Below are 23951 nucleotides of genomic sequence, written 5' to 3'. Positions count from 1 at the left end.
TTTAATTGGCTATGACAGAATATTTCTTCCACTAGCCGAACGTAGAATAGCGTTCCAAGCGCCTTGATCTTCTGTGCTCATTCCAAAATCTCTGACACCAAGTTTCGAGGTGTCTCCCACAACTTGATCTTTCCATCGAGCTTTTGGTCCTCCCGGTTTGCGTGTTCCACCGTGTTTGCCTTCAAAAGACTTCTTTGCTGGAGCTTCTTCATCCATTCTGACAACATGACCTGAACTAAAACATAAAGTTACTGACTATCTCAAAGTTGTGGTTCCTAACTTTCTCCATTTTCTTTATCTGCTCGGTTGTGCAAGGCTTTTGGGAGTTGAAACCATCCATTTCGTCTTATCTCCATTTACTGCCAGACCCATTTTCACTGACTCTCTTTCGATTCTTTCAAAGGATGCAGTTAATACTTCCGGTGACCGACCTATGATATCGATGTCGTCGGCATAGGCGAGTAGCATGTGTTCTCTTGTGATTAGTGTGCCATATCATTCACATATGCAACTCGAATAATCTTCTCCAGCAGGATGTTAAAGAGATCACACGATAGGCTGTCTCCTTGTCTGAAACCTCGTTTGGTATTAAATGGTTCGGAGAGATTCTTTCCTATTCTTACTAAGGAACGCGTATCAGCAAGTGTCGTCCAGCAGAGTCTTATTAATTTTGCAGGGATACCTAACTCAATATAAAAATAACACTAATAAACATGTTTTGCATTTTCGTAGGTGTTCAAAAACTGAAAATAATCTACTCGAAGATATGAACAACATGATGCGTGGTTATTTTGATGTAGAAACATTGGGCATCAAAGTTGATACAAAACCACTGATTTCAAAGGAGAACGAAAGGGCGATGCAGTTATTGAACAAGGCTACAAAGTGGGTAAATGGCAGATACGAATGTCCTCTTTTATGGAAGGAGAATGTACCACTAATACCGGAGTCATACGACATGGCACTAAGACGTTTATATAGCATCGAACAAAAAATGGCTAAAAATCGTGAGTATGGAATCGAATACAAAGCAAAAATCGATGATTATATTAAGAAAGGATACTGTCGGAAACTTACAACTGAAGAAAAAGATGCCAAATATGATCGTGTTTTTTATATTCCACATTTTGGTGTGAAAAATCCCAACAAAAAGGGTATTCGTCTTGTATTTGATGCCGCCGCTGAAATTAATGAATTTTCTTTGAACAAGGCCCTAATATCAGGCCCAGACATAAATAATCCACTAATCACCATTCTTTTTAAATTTAGAGAAGGCCCAATCGCAGTATGCGGAGATATAAAGGAAATGTTTCATCAAATTGGTGTAACGAAAATGGACCAAAACTGCCAAAGATTTTTATGGAGGAATGGAGATGTGAATTCGCCAGTGGACATATATGTCATGGAGCGTCTGATATTCGGTGCCACTTGTTCCCCCACAATTGCCCAATTTGTAAAAAATTTAAATGCCAAAAAATTTTTGGATACACTCCCTAGAGCCGTTCGTGGTATCACAGATCGTCATTATGTGGATGACTATGTCGACTGTTTTCAGTCCGAAGAAGATGCAGTCAAAATATTAAAAGAAGTCATCAAAATTCACAAAGTTGCGGGATTCCACTTACATGGCATAAAATCCAACTCGAAAAAAGTGCTTGATGAGTGTGGTAACCCCGATGGCGATAAAGGTAGTAGTGGCAACACCTTTTGTTATAATGGGGTAGAACGAATACTCGGTATTCGATGGGTACCCGCAACAGATGTCTTTTGTTTTGATTTAAAACTAAATAAAGTGGACGGACGAATATTAAGTGGTAAAAAAATTCCAACCAAACGAGAGATGTTGTGTTTAAATATGTCGATCTACGACCCGTTTGGTTTTGTGAGTGACTTTATGGTGACGTCGAAAATTATAATGCAAAGTGTGTGGAAGTCTGGTATACAATGGGATGAAGAGCTCCCTAAAGAAATATATGGCCGCTGGAAGTTTTGGTTAGCCCAATTGCCAAATATTGTGAAATTCAATGTGCCAAGGTATTATAATCCAACATACCATAATAATGATGTCGAACTTCACATATTTACTGACGCTAGTGAGGATGCAATGGCTGCGGTGGGTTATTGGCGTGTGGTAAGTAGTGATATCAAAGTAATTTTTGTGATGGGCAAGACAAGTTGTGCCCCAACTAGATTCCACACAACACCCAAGTTGGAATTACAGGCCGCCGTCATGGGAATACGGCTTAAAGAATTAATAATGAAAAACCATGAAAAATCGATTAAAAATATTGTTTTTTGGACAGATTCTACAACGGTGCTGCAGTGGATCAGGTCCGACCACAGGATGTACAAACAATACGTGGCAAATCGAGTGGCGGAAATTTTAGAAAGCAGTCAGGTGGTACAATGGAGGTGGTGTCCAGGTCCAAATAATCCCGCAGATGAGGCAACAAGGGCAAATCTAACCAAAGAATATGACCCGAACGGGAGATGGAAAAATGGCCCAAATTTTTTAATGAAAAATGAGGTGGAGTGGCCGAATGAAACAAAAACAAATTCAGGTGCTGATCGAAGTAAAGTGGAACTTCGTTCAAAGTATAGAGTGCTGGTGGCAAGGCAAGTACATTCAGTTATACCTGATATTAATCGTTTTTCGAAATATAGCAGATTAAAAAGGACTATGGCGTGGGTGCTTCGGTACATGCATAATTTGAGGTGTAAATTAAAACGAAGTGCTGGTAGATCTGGAGAGCTGTCAGTTGATGAGGAAGAAGAATCAGAGAAGTATCTCTGTAAGCAAGTACAACAAGAGATGTTTCGAGACGATTTAGCCGATCTTGCTACAAGACAAAGGTTGTCAGAAAAGAGCGAACTCAAATCATTAAATCCGTTCATGGACACCGATGGTCTGTTACGTGTTTCCGGAAGAATTGATAATGCCACTTTCTTGTCTCTCGATGCCAGAAGGCCGATAATTCTACCAAAAAATCACCTGTTTACCAGCCTTTTAGTGGAATCCTACCACGTTCGTTTTTGCCACATCAACGTTGCCACAGTTATGAGCGAAGTTCGACAAAGGTTTTGGGTGCCATCTCTTCGTCAGCTTTTGAATAAAATCAAGCTCAGATGTCCTATGTGCAAAGTTAGTCGAGCTAAGCCTACACAACCGCAAATGGCTCCATTACCTGTGGATCGTATTACCCCATATGTGCGACCTTTTTCATATACCGGCCTTGACTATTTTGGCCCTGTCAATGTTACCATTCGCCGTCGTAAAGAAAAGAGATGGGTAGCCCTATTTACCTGTTTAACCATCCGAGCCGTCCATCTTGAAATCTCCACCGATCTGTCTAGCGATGCCTGTCTGCTTTGTATACGGAATTTCATCAACCGAAGGGGCGTTCCAGTGATGATTCGAAGCGACAATGGGACAAATTTTGTTGGCATCGCCAAAGAGCTCCAAGGTACGTCTAATTTTCTCGATATTAATGATTCGTTTCGTTCAAGTATGACGGCTCTTGGCATTAAATGGGTCTACAATACACCAAACAACCCTAGTGAAGGCGGCGTTTGGGAACGCTTAGTCCAGTCGGTGAAGAAGGCCTTGTATGCGATGTTGAAGGAACATGCGCCGAAATTGGAAACCCTTCAAGCTCTGCTCATAGAGGCGGAGAATATGGTGAATGCGAGGCCTTTAACTCATATTCCTGTTTCTCCTGATGATTCGGAGCCATTGACACCCAATCATTTCATTCTTGGATGTCCCAACTCAACTCATACACCAGCACCTTTTGAGCCAAGGCTAATGTGCTTAAGAAAACAATGGCGAGTGTTGCAGAACATGAAAAACGGCTTGTGGAATCAGTGGGTGCGTGAGTATCTGCCAGATTTGACCCGACGCACAAAATGGTGTCTGCCTTCTCAGCCAATGAAAGTGGGATGCCTAGTCTTCTTGTGTGATGGTGAGCTGTCGAGAAGTCAATGGAAGAGAGGTCGAGTCATCCAATTGTTCCATGGCAAAGATGGTGTGGCAAGATCAGCTGAGGTCCGTACTAGTGCTGGTGTATATCGTCGTCCTGTTTCGAGATTAGCTGTCCTTGACGTTGAAGCGCATGATGGTGAAGCCTCCCCCTCTGGGTCAGTTCACGGGGGTGGCGATGTTGGTGAGGGTAACCCTGGTGTTACCAATATTTGAATCAACTGTCAACAATTGGAGAAATGGAGAAATTTCCCAAGCCAACAACGTCATTTTGTTTATTTATTTTTTTGTTGTAATTTATAATCATCTCATTGGTATAAATAAGCCTGTTAGCCCTTTATTAGCCTCTTTTGTCGCCATAGTAAAAAATAAGTGAGTCAAGTGCTTTGTATAAAGTTTAAGTTTTTATAATTTTATTGTGTTAAATTCATTTTAAAATGTTTATTATAACCTGTTTTTCTTTCTATTTAATATTTGCTCAAAGAGAATAAACAACCCCTATGTTAACAACATCAACGGCATTGTTAACAACAACGATCACTCATTAACCATCAAATAAAATCTTTTAATTTGCCAAACGGAATTTAAGCCTTGTGTTTTTATTTGGAATCTGCCGGTTGTGAGTGAAGTTTATTCTGGATCGGTGACAAAGGAACAGACATGGCTTGAAATGCCTTTGAACGTAAAGGAGTATCGAAGGCGGCTTTGTAGTCAACAAAGAGATGGTAGGTGTTGATTTGTCCTTCTCGGGTCTTTTCCACGATTTGGCGTAGTGTGAATATCTGGTCTAGGGTGGCTTTACCAGGTCTAAAGCCGCATTAATAGGGCCCAATAATCTCATTGACTTTAGGTTTTAATCAAGCACACAATACGCTCGAGAGTATCTTGTATGCGATGGGGAGGAGACTTATTCCTCTGTAGTTGGCACATTATGTCTTTTCTCCTTTCTTGTATACGGGACATAGTATGCTGAGGTTGCAATCATCGGGTATGCGTTCTTCTAGCCAGATTGCGCAGATAAGCTGATGCATACGCCTTTTCAGCGTGTTGCCTCCGGTCTTAAATAGTTCAGCGAGTTAGTCGTTAACGATCATGGTCCAAGCATGGTGAACCAGCTCAAACCACTTCAAAGGCTGATATCCACCACAAGAAGGTTATGCTGTCTGTTTGGTGGGATTGAAAGGGTGTGGTATATTTTGAGCCGCTTCCAAGGAACCAAACGATTAATTCGGATGTTTACTGTCAACAATTGGACAAATTGAATACAGCCATCAAGGAGAAGCGACCAGAATTGGTCAATCGTAAAGGTGTCATATTCCACCAGGACAACGCTAGGCCGCACACATCTTTGGTCACTCGCCAAAAACTGAGTGAGCTTGGCTGGGAACTTTTGATGCATCCATCATATAGCCCTGACCTTGCACCATCAGACTACCATTTATTTCGATCTTTGCAGAACTCCTTAAATGGTAAAACTTTCGGCAATGATGAGGCTATAAAATCGCACTTGGTTCAGTTTTTTGCAGATAAAGGCCAGAAGTTCTATGAGCGTGGAATACTAAATTATATATTTGATTAAAGTTCATTCTAGGTTTAACTAAAAATGCATTCACTTTCTTTTAAAAAATCCGCAATTACTTTTAAGGCAACTCAATATACAATCATCAGGGATTGGTTCTGCGGTATCCTCTTCGCCACCAACATCGGACACTAGCAGTTGGGTAAAATGTTCTTTCCATATCCTCAGCATGTTATCTGTGTCAGTTACCAGATTTCCTTCTTTGTCTCTGCAGGAGGATGATCCTGGACCAAAGCCATCGGTTTGATGTTTAATTTTTTGGAAGAATTTCTGGACTTTATTCTGACTCCTGTACATCTCAATTCGCTCACACTCACGTCTTTCCATTTTCTTTTTCTTTCTGCGGAATAGACGTTTCTCCTCTCTCCTTTTCTCCCGATACCTCTCCTTCATCTGGCGCGTTTGCTACTGATTGCTGGGTTGCTCTATATGCCGCATTCTTGGCTTCAGTAGCATCTCGACACTCTTGGTCGTACCATGGGTTTATTGGAGGAGGCTTCCCGTACCCAAGTACGGATTTCGGGGCATTTTCCATGGAGTGGGCAATAGTTTGCCACTGCGCCATTATATCATCGGAACAAGGAGTGCTTTCATCAAGTAGTTGGGTCAGTCGAGTGGAGTATGCCGCTGCCATTTGTTGAGTTTGCAGCTTTTCAATGTACAGCTTCCGTACAGTGTCAGATCGTACGTTCCTCGCCATGTTCAAACGGGTGCGAACCTTTGCTGCAACAAGGTAATGATCCGAATCTATATTTGCTCCATGGATCGATCGTACATCTAACACGCTGGATGAATGCCTTCCATCTATCACAACGTGATCAAATTGGTTTCTCGTGTTTTGATCGGGTGACAGTCATGTGGCTTTGTGAATAATTTTATGTTGAAATCTGGTGCTACTAACCATGTTTTTTGCCGCGGCAAAATCTATCAGCCTCAACCCATTACTGGACGTTATCTCGTGGAGGTGTTGGACCAAAAATATCTTCCTTTCCTATTTTCGCATTAAAATCTCCCAGAACGTTTTTAATATCATGGACGGGGCAACGGTCATATTCTCTCTCTAGGCGCTAGTAGAAAATATCCTTGATCTGCTCGTCTTTGTCTTCCGTCGGGGCATGGCCACAAATAAGGCTGATGTTGAAGAATTTGGATTTATGTGGATTGTGGCTAGCCTCTCATCCACCGGAGTAAAGCTGAAGACAAGGTGTTTCAGTCTCCGACTAACCACAATTCCACAGCCAAATTCATGCATCGTGTTATGGCAGCTATAGTACAATTCGTCACCGTTTGGTGTTGTAGTGACGCCATTCCCAGTCCATCGCACTTCCTGTAAGACGGTAATATCTGCCTTGTACTTCTCTAATACATCCGCCAGTGCATATACTGCACCTTCTCTATAACGTGTGCGGACATTCCAGGTGCTGATCCGCAAATCATGGTCCTTTTTTCGTTTGCGAGGGTCGTCAACGTTGGTGGGGGGGGGGGGGCCCGTTTTACTACTCCTTTGTTTCTCACAGTAGTTGTCAGTTTTTCGGGGGCGGATTACTGGCGCAGCGCCCCAAACGCATGGGTTTTGTGGGATTGCACACGTATCCCTCGCTGTGGCGAGCCACTTGCTCCAAGATCCGACGCTCGCCTCCAGCCGCCCCTAACCTGGGAACAGACGCTGATGTTGGCCATTATTTATTTGAAGGCGCCAATAACTCGCCTTGTCATCTCGAATATCATTGGCACTGCCAGTGCCACCTGACTCCTCGCAGAGACTCTCCTCTCGAAAATCGCTGACTGGCCGGAGCTTTCCACCATCCGCAACCTGTGGACGCGTCCGGCAGCTTTCAGCTAAGCTTCCCTTGATAACGATGGGCACCACACAAGCCGGAGCTCAAAGTTCCAGCCTGTGTGGTGCTCATAGTCATCCCGTATCGGCCGGGAAATGAAATATTTACGTCGAGCAAACCTGTCACCCTCTGATGAGTGTTATCAGCGGTCTTCACACCCGATATAAATTCCTGGAATCCACAAAAACCTAAAAATCGCAAAGTGCAAAATCTGATCCTATACGGGACATATTTGCGCCTGTGTCTAACAAACCGAGTTCAGTACAATGTAAAAGTTTGACTTGTGCATATAGTCTTTGACCTCCTGGTCTATTAACGATGCACGAAATGACGTATCCAGACGCAATACCCATGCGTCTGTAATATCGGCGAAGTCTCAGAGTAGATCTCCTCGGTTTCTTTGCAATATCCAATGACAAGGCAGAAAATAAAAAGATTTGTCGCCTCTTCTCTATATACTCCGACCATCTCTGGTGATAAGGACGAATTTGGTAAAGTTTCGGTATCCGTCCCTCGGGCCTCAATGAACTGCGATCTGTCAAACATCGGGAAAAATGGCTGGTTCTATGGGTTCGAGATAAATACTATCGTACGATCTAATGCAATCATCACCACTATTGTCTTCTATTAGTCTTTTAGGGTCAAGGTTTTTCTGAAAAAATATTTTTCTCGAGTTACACTTAAGGCAATACGGCTTGTAAGTATCCGGAGCCCCACAGCCACAGCAAAAGGTGGAACGGTCTTTTACAGTTCCTTACAAAATCCTAACTCATCAACATATTCTTAAAGATATCGAACATTCCGAGCCCCATAAGGCAATTGCCTGCGACAACCCTCTTCCTGAAGAAAATTCTTACGCATCTGTATCCTGAGGTGAGCAATAGAATATACAGGAACGTACAACAACTCGAATCTAATATCAGTACGCAAATTCCCTTTTAGTATTTCTATTAGCTCCACCTCGGGAATGGGTCTACTAAACCGGTCTAAAATGGTCGACACTGAATCATAGAATGTATCAAAGCTCTCATTAACCCGTTGCTTCCTGTTACGGAGTTCCTCCCGAATGTCAGCATCGGTTTTAAATTCCTTGTACTCATAGCGAATGGCTGCGCAATAGTCGATGGTATATATAGTATACCCCCCATAAGATGGGGGGTATACTAATTTCGTCATTCTGATTGTAACTACTCGAAATATTCGTCTGAGACCCCATAAAGTATATATATTCTTGATCGTCGTGAAATTTTATGTCGATCTAGCCATACACGTCCGTCCGTCCGTCTGTCTGTCGAAAGCACGCTAACTTCCGAAGGAGTAAAGCTAGCCGCTTGAATACTTCTTATTAGTGTAGATCGGTTGGTATTGTAAATGGGCCATATCGGTCCATGTTTTGATATAGCTGCCATATAAACCGATCTTGGGTCTTGACTTCTTGAGCCTCTAGAGAGCGCAATTCTTATCCGATTGGAATGAAAATTTACACGACGTGTTTTGCTATGATATCCAACAATTGTGCCAAGTATGGTTCAAATCGGTTCATAACCTGATATAGCTGCCATATAAACCGATCTTAGGTCTTGACTTCTTGAGCCACGAGAGGACGCAATTCTTATCCGATTTGGCTGAAATTTTGCATGCAGTGTTTTTTATGATTTTTAACAACTGTGCTAAGTATGTTTGAAATCGGTCCATAACCTGATATAGCTGTCATATAAACCGATCGGGGGTCTTGACTTCTTCAGCCTCTAGAAGGCGCAATTCCCATCCGATTTGACTGAAATTTTGCACGACGTGTTGCGTCATGACTTTCAACAACTGATAATGGTTCAAATGGATCCATAACCTGATATAGCTGTCATATAAACCGATCTAGGGTCTTGACTTCTGAGCCTTTAGAGGGCGCAAATCGTATCCGATTTCGCTAAAATTTCGCATGAAGTGTTTCGTTATTACTTTTAACAAATGTGCAAAGCATGGTTCAAATCGGCCCATAATCTGATATAGCTGCCGTATAAACCGATCTGGAATCTTGATTTCTTGAGACTCTATAGGGCGCAATTACTATCTTATTTGGGTGAAATTTTATACAACGGCTTCTGAATCGGTCTATAACCTAATACAGCTACCCTATAAAACGATCTCCCTATTTTACTTTAAGATCCTTTAATGGGCGAAATCCTTTTTCGATTTGGCTTAAATTTTTCACAATGACTTCTACTGTGGTCTCCAACATTCATTCCATTATGGTCCGAATCGGACCATAACTTTATATATCTCCAATAGTATAGCAATTCTTTTTTTTTCTCGTTTCCTTTCCTTTGATTGCCTAAAAAGAGACACCGGGAAAAGAACTCGACAAATGCGATCCATGATGGAGGGTATATAAAATTCGGCCCGGCCGAACATAGCACGATTTTATTTGTTTTGGCAGCGGTAACCCTAACGCAATTAATTAGTCCAACCAAAGTGGAAGATAGAAACAAATTATCAACAACTGAATTAAATTTCTCGTGTTCTATGCAAACACCCATTGCTCAAAATATTGTAGTTTGAACATCAACAACAACAACAAATGCAAACCAAACTTTCTTACCACATCATGCGAAGTTCAGGTAGGCCTCCTAGAAGTTCGATGTTGGATGATGCTGGGAATAAATTTATTGTGTTTTTGTAATGATGATGATGTTCTCGTAATTGGGGACAAGTGTAAATCGATTTTAATTAACAAGGATTAGGCGAAAAGATTGAAGACTTCATCAAATAATTTTTTTAAAATAAGGGGTACTCACTTACAATTTAACCAATTTTTCTGTAACTTCTCTTTATGTAAAAATTAAGATTTAGTGAGATTTAATCAAAGTAATATAAACTAAATTAGTCAAATTTACTTAACTTTTTATATGAAATTAATGCATAATTGCGTGGTTTTCTCCATGGTGATATAATGGTAATTCAGCACTAGTAGAAACAAGAAAAAGCGTGCTAAGCTCGGCCGGGCCGAATCTTATATACCCTCCACCATGAATCGCATTTGTCGAGCTCTCTTCCTGGTATCTATTTTTAGGCAAACAAAGGGTAAAAGAAAACAATTTTCATGTTATTGTAGCAATATCAATTATTTTTAACTTCGGACCATAAATGAATTGAATATTGGAGACCACAGTAGAAGCCCCTTTAGGGGCTGAAGAAGTAAAATAGGGAGATTGGTTTATAGGGGAGCTGTATTAAGCTTTAAGCCGATTCAGACAAAATTCGACACGTATGCTAAAGGTCATGGGAGAAGCCGTTGTACAAAATTTCTGCTAAATCGTATAATAATTGCGCCCTATAGAGGCTCAAGAAGTCAAGACCCCAGATCGGTTTATATGGCAGCTATATCAGGTTATGGTCTGATATGAACCATTCTTAACACAGTTGTTGGAAGTCATAACAAAACACGTCATGGAAAATTTTAGCAAAATCGGATATGAATTTCTCCCTGTAGAGGCTCAAGAAGTCAAGACCCCGGATCGGTTTGTATGGCAGCTATCCAGGATATGGACCGATTTCAACCATATTTGGTACAATTGTTTTAAAGTCATGACAAAACACCTTATGCAAAATTTCAGCTAAATCGGTGGATAATTGTGTCCTCTTGTGGCTCAAGAAGTCACGACACCATATCGGTTTATATGGCAGCCATATCAGGTTATGAACCGATTTGAACTATTCCTAACACAGTTGTTGGAAGCCATAACAGAGCACGTCATGCAAAATTTCAGCCAAATCGGATAAGAATTGCGCCTTCTAGTGGCTCAAGAAGTTAAGATCCAAAATCGGTTTATATGACAGCTATATCAAAAAATGGACCGATACAATCCCAACAAATCCCAAATGGACCCATTTACAATACCATCCGACCTATACTAATAAGAAGTATTAGTGCAAAATTTCAAGCGTCTAGCTTTACTCCTTCGAAAGTTAGCGTGCTTTCGACAGACAGACGGACGGAAATGGCTAGATCTCTTAGACGAATTTTTCGAGGATTACAAATAGAATGACAAAATTAGTATACCCCCATGCTATGGTGGAGGGTATAAAAATTGAATATGAGTCGTTTCAGTTGGTTATTATGCTGGGTGTCGTTTAAATAAATGGTAGACAATCATATTGCCCAAGAGCAATTAGCTGGTGTACCCCTACTGCTTATGGGCATAAAAAAAAGAATCGAAACCCGATTAATGGCAGTACGTTGATGGACTTTGAACATGAAGGTCTCTTTTCTCTCTTTACTTGGATCTCCACTCCTCTACAGGACAGGTACTGGCTTACACGTGAACTCAACACTCTGTAGGTTATGGGAATGCGAAGAACCAATGGAGTTGGGAACTCCACAAGATTTCGAAGTGACTCTTTGCATAACACTATTACAATCTGAAATCACATCTATTCTTGCCACTCTTCCTCTTAAAAATAATTATATCATCCCCCATACCATTCAGATCTTCGGGTATTAGAATTTCACTCAAAAAAGCTTCTAGGATCGTTGTCACAGAAAATCAGTACTTAGTCTAAACAGAATCTTTCTTCTTTCTCTCAGTTAAAATGAAAAGGAAGTAGCTGGTCATGATATGACGTGTCGCTACCTGCAGTACGCCTATTTTCGAATTAAAGAGAGCAAGTACCATAAACACAGTTGATCTGTTAATCAGATGGTTTAATTGAATAATAACACAAGGGAAAATCATTTGTGTTGCCACTAAGTTCAGGAGCCGGCATTTAGTGCGAATACTGCATGTCTCTGGTTGGGATTACGTTCCCTTAGTCTTCTTTGTATGGATAGTCTTCTTCGTATGGATTCAGTATTTGAGGGATACCGAGCATGCGCCATTGGTCAAGAATAATTATCTTCCTTCTTGACTAAATCTAGTGCTGCACCTGGCCAGATCTCACCAATTTATTTGGGGCCCAACGATACATTTCAATTGAGCATTGATCTCCGAAGGCAATTAGTTTGTATCGGCATCGATACCAGACTGCATCGTCATAAACTGGAGGAGACTCTGGAGACCCGCAAGAACATCGTAGTATACTGATAACAGTTCATGGACTATCTCACTCAAATTATTTCTAGGTATGCAGCCTGTTCTTCTCCCCCTCATCGACAACTGCTATAACCAAACTGTACCTAGCAACATTGGCGAAGGTTCTTGGACCCATCTTACTAGTGTTCGTCCTACTGTGACGGCAACCTATTGGCTGAGATCTGCCACTCCACTGGAAACAGACCCAGATCATCAACCGCCTAATGGATAACAGTATCGTAGCTATTATTGGGTGACTTAAAATTTTTTTCATAAAATAATGACCTATTACGAGTTACAGAAAAATTTTTGTGGAGCGATATAAGTAAACGTCCGTTCCATTTACCGGTTCAAACAAGAATATATATATATATGGAAACAAAAACTAAAAAAGGATAAACAAATAAAAGCGTGCTAAGTTCGGCCGGGCCGAGTCTTATATACTCTCCACCATGGACCGCATTTGTCGAGTTCTTTTACCAGGATCTCTTCTTAGGCATAACAGGATATAAGAAAAGATTCGCTCTGCTATTAGAGCGATATCAAGATATGGTCCTGTTTGGACCACAATTAAATTATATGTTTGAAACCTGTGTAAAATGTCAGCCAATTCGAATAAGAATTGCGCCCTTTGGGGGCTCAAGAAGTAAAATAGAGAGATCGATTTATATAGAAGCTGTATCGGGCTATAGACCAATTCAGACCATAATAAACACGTATGTTGATGGTCATGAAAGGATCCGTCGTACAAAATCAGCAAATCAGGGAAATCGAATAATAATTGCGACCTCTAGAGGCTCAAGAAGTCAAGAAGTCAAGATCTCAGATCGGTTTATATAGCTACTATATCAGGTTATGAACCGATTTGAATCTTGTTTGACAAAGTTTCAGGAATTGCGCCCTCTAAAGGCTCAAGAAGTCAAATCCCCAGATCTGTTTATATGACAGCTATATCTGTTTACATGACAGCCATTATGATATCCACAGTTGTTGGATATCATAACAAAATACTTCGTGCAAAAATTCACTCACATCAGATAAGAATTGCGCACTCAAGAGGCTCAAGAATTCAAGACCCAAGATCGGTTTATATGACAGCTATAACAAAACATGAACCGATTTAATCCATACTTGGCAGTTGTTGGACATCATAACAAAACACGTCGTGCAAAATTTCGTTACAATCGGATAAGAATTGCGCCCTCTAGAGACTCAAGAAGTCAAGACCCAAGATCGGTATATGTGACAGCTATATCAGGTTATGGACGGATTTGAACCATACTTGGTTGTTGGAAGTGATACCAAAACACCACGTGGCCCACCTGGTCGTTTAGTTGCGAACCATCCGTATAGAAGTCTTTGTAACTTCTATTACCAGGGATATTGTAGTTCCAATCTGTTCTATCAGGAATAGTGGTACAGTGCTTTTCATCAAAAAGCAGCCCGTTGTTCCAGAGAGTGTGGAACAACGGAACATTGGGCATTGTATCCTGGAACATTGGGCATTGTATCAAGAGAGAGAGAGAGAGAGCTTTCTTATGTCCAGAGTCAGTAGTTGTAGCATTAAATTCAGTGCATCGGACGATGTCGTCCGTAGTGCGGCTGTGATGCACTAAATATTGAACAGTAGGTGGATTTTTTATAGGTCTGACAACTACAGTATATACCAAGTGCATGACACGCCGTTAAAGCCCCCTCAACTTTAGCTCTCTTGCAGGTGTATGGGCCAAGAGTTGCCATTCTTTCCCTTTCCAAAACGTGTGATTTAAAATTCAATTTACTGTCCAGCAAAACACCCAGGTATTTTTGGCTTTCAGCAAATGGAACATTTTCTCCTCCCAAAGAGACAGGTGTCACTATGGATAGCTTGTACATCCTGCTGAAACGAACAATTTCTCTCTTGAACGGATTTACGCCTAGATCATTTCGGTAGCCCAATTCCCCGTCGTATGTAGAGCTTCTTGAAGTTTATCTCTAAGAGTGCTGGAAAACTTTATCCTAACCGCAATTTTCATACGCGACCACTTTTACAACCTTTTCTTTCAGAGACAATAGATATTATTAATGGCTCTATTACAAATTAGTGGAGACAGTATACATCGTTGAGGTGTTCCTCATCTGACCCATCTTTTTAGATCTAATCTATCAACCTCTCAAAAGTCTCCAACAGGAAGGATGGCATTTCAATAGAATGAAAATCTTTCACCTTTGTGTGGTTACCTTTTCCTGCTTTTGAATGAAAATAACCTTTGCGTCCCTCCATCTCACAGGTATGCTGATACAAGCAGAGTATATCTCCCTAAGCCAGGGAGCCAATCTGTCGGACACAGTTTATAATTCAACCAGTGATACATCATAAGAGCCTGGCGACTTAAAAGAGTCCAAACTATTTATTGCCCAAAGGACTTTCGACTCAAACTCAATTTCCCCAATAACTTCAGACGAATTCATACCAGTGAAAACCTCTTATGGCTCCACGTTGTCCGTGGGAGAGTTTCCTGAAAAATGTTTATCAATCTCACAAGACATTGTCCATGTATTTTCTATCTTCTGAATGTATCCCATCTAATGGGTCTCGAGGACAGGATCTTTCTTAGCGTAGAGGCCTCAGATGAATCCTTCACAGATGTGCAGAATTCGGACCAGGATTTGCTCTGAGCATTTCTCAGCTCGCCTTGTATTTTCGTAGCTCAGCCTTACATATGTCCCAATCGTGTGGTGCTCTTGTGGCTTTCGCCGTGATGAAGAGTTTTCTGCAGCTCTTCCAAGGGGCAAACAGCCATGGCGGTGGCTGTTTGCCCCTTGGTTTGGCTCTAGGACATGCTGACACAATCGGGTCGTTGAGGGCCTTTGTGATCCATTTAACCATCATGTCTATGTCCTCCGCAGTTTCCACTTCCTTTTTAGGTCTAGAAGGGATAGTGGTGCCGAAATTTATCCAAATTCGCATTTCTTCTGTTTAGCCGAGGGAGGACGTCTGCAATATTTTCGCGAATGCTGAAATTAGCATAACGATGATCAGAGAAGCTGTGGTCATCAAACACTAACCACTCTTACAACCTTCCGCTTATATCTTCCAATGCAAAGGTAACATCTAGTACCCCCTGCATGTTCCAGATAATAAAGGTCGGTTTACTTTCTTTATAACCAATCGCCGATAGAAACTTATAATGTATGTTATGAGCAGCTCACCAACTTCGTTGATATCCATTTCCATATCTAATGATGTGCATTAGCGTCACTTCCCACAATGAGGAACTTTTTCCCCGCAGAAGAAACTTCAATCAGCAATTTAAGGATTAAAGGCGGCATCTCTGAATCGTGTGTTATATATGAGGAGACCAACCAGTAATCAGACTTATTAGTATCAAGAATAGCTAGTAGCCCCTGCTGAATTTTCAGTGCTTAGCGACAAGAGGAAAAACTTGTAGACTTCTCTTTGCAAGAGTACAGGCTCTGTGGCGCCAATTTCCCGTACTCTTGAAAAGTTCTAATCCAGCAATTCTTAGTACGCGAACCATTCCTCCACACACCCAGAAACCGGACTATAGTCAGGATTCAGAATTTCCACCACTGCTGAGCTAGCCTCGTCTTCAGAGTCCGCCAGAAGTACATCCTAACGTCGTGGTAAGTTTCCTTACGCATCCAGGGGCAGTTGGGAAAGCATTGCGTACACTCTTCCTTAGGACAATGGACACTTGCGGTGTGGACGATTCCTCCTAAGATGCTTCAGTAGCTACTGCTGTGGAGGCACCTTTTGAGATCAACCTTTTTAGTCTCCTGCAATCCGCCGAAGAAATGATCGATATTTCCTCAGGCTAGTGTTAGAAAACAACTGCTGAGTCGACTTATGATTCTCCAATCCCACCGTTTCTATAGACATTCAGTTTCAACTTGTTGTATCGTTAGGGCACCACTCCCTAAAACTTATTGAGGCTTGCGAGACAACCGAAGATGAATTCGAATAGCGCATGTCTCCGGTCGCTATCAGCCTCATCCAATCTACCAATCTTCCAGTCAGTGGTTAAATGTAAGGGATTACATTCCTATGTATCCTGGAAATCCTTGGAATCCAAGCGTGTGTCATTGGTCGCAAAGGAATATCTTCCTTTCTTGAATAAATCCAGTGGAGCGCCTGGTCCGATCTTACCAATATTTTTTAAGGGCGTAACGACACTTTTCAACTGAGCTTTGATCCCCGAAAGCAATTAATGTGTATCGGCAACAGCCTGCTTCGTCACAAACTGGAAAAGGCCCAGACAATTTCCCAAGAACATCAGATTATATAGATGACAATCCATTGACTATCACACCAATTGTTCTTGCCGGGATTAGCGACATTAGCAAAGGCTCTTGGACATATTGCTATTGTTCACCCTAGTTATTTTAGGGATGGGATCCTCCGCAACCTTTTTGTTGATTGCTGATATGCCGTTTCCGAATCTAGATGTGTTGCCTTTGGGGTAGCCTTTGCAGTGAGCTCAATTAATCGAGCGTTTCTCTTAATCGCGTTTCTCTTATTATCCCAACCTTTTAAAAAGCGTATAATAAAAATATATATCATTTAAACACCAACACAGATGCCTCTCTGTTTTTTTCTGGTTGCAGTATTTTAATTTTTGCACGATTTGACAAGCTAAAGCCCTACGGGTAAAGTTGTATGTACCTGCACGTCCTTTTTCATTCCTTAGCACTAACACTGTTGTTTTATACACAACTTTACAATAAATGTTATATTTTACGCATGTAAAAAATGCTGAAACGAATTAAATAGAAATTTATCTCGCCTTGTAATAAGTCTAAACCTTGATGTAAATTTGAAATACAGTAACAAACAGACACTTCACTTCACAATACGAAAATGATGCGATGATTTAGCTCTTACGTGATACAATTAATCTTTGAATATGGGGTGTTTGTTTGACATGTGTGATGGTGGCTCACGTCATCTAGGCAAGGAGCCACAAGAACATTCCTATGCATATCCTAATTTAAACTGAAGTGAGTATAATCTGTGTATATCTCAATATTTATAAGTACAAATTAAAGCAATTAATAACAACGAATTACCAAATATACTATCGCACAGTGGGCCAAACGGCATACAAATTGGAAATAAGTCTTCAAATTTTTATACGTTAATCTTAGCGTTTAAAAATGTTCTCGACATTTGTAGAGGAGGAAAGTACTGCCATGGGTTTATATTTTTAATACAGGGTGTCAAATTTGACCACTTTTGACTTCTCCAAACTTCTGGGGCCATAACTTTTGATCTACTGAATCGATTTGCACGATTTAGAACTCTAAAAAAAACTTGACTTTTTTAAAAACTCCGCCAATCTTTAAGCTATAAACTGCCAGTATATGTATGCACAAAATAAAAAAAGAATCATGTCAATACTTTTAGCAGTTTAAAAATGACATCGTTTTTAATATGAAAGATGTTTTTCTTGTCAAAAATTTGCAAACTTTTTTCCTGCTACAAAACACAGAAAGAATCATGGAAATATCTCTATCGTGTCCGATTTTATGTAATCGGCAATATAAAAGTTCAATTTTCAAAAAAGCCGAAAACTCCAAATTTTTTTTTTACAAATTTTCATACCTTTCCAACGGTGTGTAAAACGTTCCTCAACCCGAATTCATCTAGACTCCATTAAACTCAATGTAAAAATCTCTATATGTGAAATGGATCTTTATATGGGGCCTACAATAAAACTTTGATCGATTTGCCCATGGTTTGCAATATAAATGTGTTAGACCAGAAAAAGGTCTCCTACAAAAGTTTAAACAAGTAAAAAGGCGTTAAGTTCGGCCAGGCCGAACTTTGGATACCCACCACCTCGGGAATATACGCAAACCACCTTTCATCAAAATCCGGTAAAAATTGTATACCCTTTGTCCCATTGCAGTTATATCAAATTTTTGTTCCGATTTGGACCAAATACTTATAAGTACAAGTCAAAGGGCCTATCTCAATTCACAGTTCCAAATTCCGGCGAAATCGGACAATAAATGCGCCTTTATGGGCCCAAAACCTGAAATCGAGAGATCGGTCTATATGGCAGCTATATCCAAAACTGGACCGATCTGCACCAAATTGATGAGGGATATTAAAGGGCCTAACACAATTCACTGTCCCAAATTTTAGCAAAATCGGATAATAAATGTGGTTGTTATTGGCCTAAGACCCTAAATCGGAGGATCGATTTATAGGGCAGCTATATCCAAATCTGAACCGATCTGAGCCAAACTAACGAAGGGTGTCGAAGGCCTAACATAATTCACTGTCTTAAATCGGGTAATAAATGTGGCTTTTATGGGCCTAAGACCCAAAATCGTAGGATCGGTCTATATGGCAGCAAATCGGGTAATAAATGTGGCTTTTATGGGCCTAAGACCCAAAATCGTAGGATCGGTCTATATGGCAGCTATATCCAAATCTGGACCGATCTGGACCAAATTAACGAAATCGGATAATAAATGTGGCTTTTATGGGCCTAAGACCATAAATCGGAGGACCGGTCTATATGGCAGCTATATCCAAATCTGTACCGATCTGGACCAAATTACCGAAGGATGTCAAAGGGCCTAACACAATTCACTGTCCCAAATTTCATCAAAATCGGATAATACATGTTGCTTTTATGAGCCTAAGACCCTAAATCGGCGGATCGGTCTATATGGGGGCTATATCAAGATATAGTCCGATATAGCCCATTTTCGAACTTAACCTGCTTATGGACAAAAAAAGAATTTGTGCAAAATTTCAGCTCAATGTCTCTATTTTTTAAGACTGCAGCGTGATTTCAACAGACAGATGGACAGGCGGACAGACGACGGACACACGACGGACAAACAGAAAGACGAAATTAGTATACCCCCCATCCTTCGGTGGTGGGTAATCAAATCTGGAAAAAAATATGTGATTTATAGCGAAAACACGTCGCAACGGCGTGTAAATTAGTTACTTCCAAAATAATAGAGCATTATAGTTATGTATTTTTACACCATAGGATGGGGGGTATACTAATTTCGTCATTCTGTTTGTAACTACTCGAAATATTCGTCTGAGACCCCATCAAGTATATATATTCTTGATCGTCGTGAAATTTTATGTCAATCTAGCCATGTCCGTCCGTCTTTCTGTCGAAAGCACGCTAACTTCCGAAGGACTAAAGCTAGCCGCTTGAAATTTTGCACAAAAACTTCTTATTAGTGTAGGTCGGTTGGTATTGTAAATGGGCCATATCGGCCCATGTTTTGATATAGCTGCCATACAAACCGATCTTGGGTCTTCACTTCTTGATCCTCTAGAGTGCGCAATTCTTATCCGATTGGAATGAAATTGTGCACGTAGTATTTTGTTATGATATCCAACAACTGTGCCAAGTATGGTTCAAATCGGTTCATAATCTGATATAGCTGTCATATAAACAGATCTGGGGACTTGACCCTTTAAGCTTCAAGGGGGCGCAATTCCTATTCGATTTGGCTGAAATTTTTCAAGACGTTTTTATACCCTCCACCAAAGGACGGTGGGGGGGGGGGGGTATACTAATTTCGTCATTCTATTTGTAACTACTCGAAATATTCGTCTAAGAACCCCATAAAGTATATACTTCCGAAGGAGTAAAGCTAGCCACTTGAAATTTTGCGCAAACACTTCTTATTAGTGTAGGTCGGTTGGTGTTGTAAATGGGCCATATCGGTCTTGACTTCTTGAGCCTCTAGAGTGCGCAATTATTATCCGATTAGGATGAAATTTTACACGAAGTGTTTTGCTAAGATATCCAAAAACTGTGCCAAGTATGGTTCAAATCGGTCTATAACCTGATATAGCTCTCATATAAACCGATCTTGAGTCTTGACTTTTTGAGCCTCTAGAGGGCGCAATTTTTATCCGATTTGAATGAATTTCTGCACGAAGTATTTTGTTGTGATATCCAACAACTGTGCCAAGTATGGTTCAAATCGGTTCATAACCTGATATAGCTGTCATATAAACAGATCTGGGGACTTGATTCTTGAGCTTCTAGAGGGCGCAATTCCTTTCCGATTTGGCTGAAATTTTGCATGTCGTATTTTATTCTTACTTTCAACAACTGTGTCAAATAAGGTTTAAATTGGTTCATAACCTGATATAGTTGCTATGTAAACCGATCTGGGATCTTGACTTCTTGAGTCTTTAGAGGTCGCAATTATTATCCGATTTGCCTGAAATTTTGTACGACGGATCCTCTCTTTACCATCAACATGCGTGTTTATAATGGTCTGAATCGGTCTATAGCCCGATACAGCTCCCATATAAATCGATCTCTCTATTTTACTTCTTGAGCCCCCAAAGAGGGCAATTCTTATTCGAATTGGCTGACATTTTTCACAGGTCTCTTTAATTCGAATGACATCGAAATCGTTCTTATCTATATATTCACATATTTTAGGTAGCCATTTAGTTCTGATGCTATATAGAAGAGGATCAGACGACAATAAGTAATGAATCAAATCGTAATTTTTAAAATTAAAATTTGCTGCTCTTTCTGGTATTGAATAGCCGGAACTGTTTAACGCCTCTATTTCGGGATTCCTGAGCTTCTTCTGTAAGTTTTTCTAACGGAAGTATGTTGTATTCCACAATTTTCTTACGATGACTTAAGACTTTATGTACTGTCGGTGATAAAGCTTTCCATGAATATAAATCATGATGAGAATATCGGGTTGAAATTAAGTATTTTAAGAATGGAGTACACCTTACATTCAAACTTAAATTCGTAGACCAATAAAGATTATATGGGATTCACATAAAGGCACTTATATTGTTTAAAGGCAATATAAGTGCCTTTATCTGAATTCCATGTGATCTTCATTGGTTTTCGAATTAATTCTCATGATGTCTAATTTATGGGCGTTTTCGGGGGTGAGGTGGTTCCCTAGACACTTGGCCCCGAAAAATATCAGCATCGTGCTCTTCTCTCAAATACAATTTTTTGAACCCCATATTGCAATTGGTTTAAGGGGAGTTTACAGGATGAGGCGTCCCCCAAACACATGGCCCCCAAATAGGTTATCGAATTCGTTTTCTAATCTCCTTTCATTTCAACCCCACATTAACATGGTCGATAAATATGCCCGATTTAGGGGTGTTTTGGGAAGTGAACACTAAGCCCTGAAAATATATCAGCAACGTGCTCTATTCTCCTATATTTGAACCCCATATTGCCATTGGCTACAAAATTGGATATCAAACTCATTTTCTAATTTCTAATGCCATTCGCTTAAACCCCTTATTGAAAGAGCCAGCAAATATGTCCGGTTTGGGTTATGGGCCCTTAAAAACTATGAATATCGAGCTCCACTGTCTTGAAGACCCAAATTGTCTTGGTGTGCAAATACGTCCTACTTGGGGGTTGCTATGGTGGTGGGACGTCCCTAGACAGTTGGTCCCGAATGTTGATGTCAGATTCATGGTCTACTCCAAAATACCCTTCATTTTAGCTCCATTTTTCCATGGTCGCAAATACTTCCTATTTCGGAGGGGTGGCCCCATAGACACGTTTCCCGAACATTGATATCAGATTCGAGCTTTACTTCCAAAGACCTTTAATTTGAGTCCCATGTTACTATGGTTGTAAATTTGTCTTTGGGGTATGTTCTAGGGGATGGGCGGCCCCCCAAATACTTGGCCCCACATCGGGATATTAAATTCGTATTCTACACTCAAATACCTTTTATTTAAGCCCCAGTAAATAAATAAGTCCTATTTTGGGGGGTGATTTGGGAAAGAAAGTTTTTCCCTAATTTGGATATCAGATTCGTATTTTACTCGTAAATACCTTTCATTTGAGTCCCATATTTTAATGGTCGATAAATATGTCCGATACTCAGCACGGTTGTTGAAAGTCATAACAAAACACCTCATGCAAAATTTCAGCCAAATCGGATAAGAATTGTGCCGTCTAGCCTCTTAAGAAGTCATGATGCCAGATCGGTTTATATGGCAGCTATATCAAAACGTGGACCGATATAGCCCAGTTACAATACCAACCGACCACTAAAGCACCAACCGACCACTAAAGCACCAACCGACCACTAAAGCACGCTAACTTTCGTAAGAGTAAAACTAGGTGCTTGAAATTTTGCCTAAGAAGAGATGCCGAGAAAAGAACTCGACAAATGCGATCCATGGTGGAGGGTATATAAGGTTCGGCCCGGCCGAACTTAGCACGCTTTTACTTGTTTTATTTGAAAAAGTCATACAAAGAACTTGTTAAAATGCGATCCATGGTGAAGGGTATATAAGATTAGGCACGGCCGAACTTAGCACGCTCTTACTTGTTTCTTATTTGAACCGTTGAGTGGGGCGGACGTGTTGTTATTTCACTCCGCAAAAATTTTCTAGTAACTCGTAATAGGTCATTATTTTTGGAAGAAAAATTTAAGTCATTCAAGGATAGTGTTATACATTAGGCTCCAAAGACCCAACAGCTGCGGTGGTGGTATCAGGCCGTAGCATATTGTCTGCTATTGAAACCTCGCCTGGTGGAGCGGCTGCTCCAGGCTTCACTAGCCGACAGACGACTGGTCAGCAGGGACTTGTGACGAAAACACCTGGTTTGAGTTTCAAGGGCAAGGCCGAAGCTATTCTTTCTTCGCATGCCTATAATTTGCTTAGGCCATCTGCTTTCCCTGGAAAACCACCACGTTCTTTAAGAGGTTGGAATAATAGAAGACACATCGCTCTCAGGTTTATTGAGAGGCTTAGTGCGAATGATCCTAAGAGTCTCGCTAATAGGGAGAGAGACTTCCTAAATTGGGCTCGGGAATTTGCTGCATAGGCTAGCCCAAAGACTACACGTTTAGATTCGGAAACTGCGCCCCAGGCAGCCAAAGGGCTGCGGTCGCCTGGAGGGCATCACATCCCTGAAATAACTGCGGCCAACAATAGTAAGGTGGGTCCAAGAACCTTTGTTAATGTCACTAGGGACAGTTTGGTGATTGCAGTTGTCGACAAGGGAGAAGAACAGGGCTGCATACTTAGGAATAATTGGAATGGGATAGTCAATGGACTATCATCAGTATACTTCGATGTACTTGCGGAATTTCCAGTGACGATGCAGGCTGGTATCGGGCCGATACAAACTAATTGCCTTCGGGGATCAACGCTTAATTGAAATGTATCGTTGTGCGCTAAAAAAAAATTGGTGAGATCTGGCCAGCTGTAGCACTGGATTTAGTCAAGAAGGAATATATTACTTCTCGACCAACGGCGCATGCTTGGATACCAAGAATTCCCTCAGATCCTGAATCGATACTTGAAAAACTGAGGATATGTAATCCCAATCTATCAACCACGGGCTGGAAGATTGGTAGATTTGTTGAGGTTGATGGTGAGCGGGGACATGCAGTATTCGTACTTAACTCCGGTTGTCTCGCAGACCTCAACAAGTCTGAAGGGGTTGTATCCTACGGATTCAACAAGTTGAAACTGA

General features: G+C 40.8%; 1 protein-coding gene across 3 annotated transcripts; it reads left to right on the top strand.

Annotated features, from left to right (window-relative positions):
* Nucleotides 1–739: 739 nt before the first annotated feature.
* Nucleotides 740–4562, top strand: LOC131994137 (uncharacterized). Of its 3 annotated transcripts, XM_059360489.1 has the most exons (3): nt 740–2034; nt 2304–2616; nt 2668–4562. In XM_059360489.1, exons 1-3 carry the CDS (start codon nt 2025–2027, stop codon nt 4193–4195), a joined length of 1851 nt encoding a protein of 616 aa, XP_059216472.1. In that variant the 5' UTR covers nt 740–2024; the 3' UTR covers nt 4196–4562. The 3 variants fall into 3 exon arrangements, with proteins under 3 accessions (XP_059216472.1, XP_059216470.1, XP_059216471.1); XM_059360487.1 differs by having other exon boundaries at nt 1146–2034; nt 2304–4562; XM_059360488.1 differs by having other exon boundaries at nt 1146–2131; nt 2304–4562.
* Nucleotides 4563–23951: the final 19389 nt, after the last annotated feature.

The sequence above is a fragment of the Stomoxys calcitrans genome, chromosome 1 (assembly GCF_963082655.1).
Source record: "Stomoxys calcitrans chromosome 1, idStoCalc2.1, whole genome shotgun sequence".
Lineage (NCBI taxonomy): Eukaryota > Metazoa > Arthropoda > Insecta > Diptera > Muscidae > Stomoxys > Stomoxys calcitrans.
Note: the sequence above shows the minus strand (reverse complement) of the source record. Positions and strands in the feature narration are given on the sequence as shown.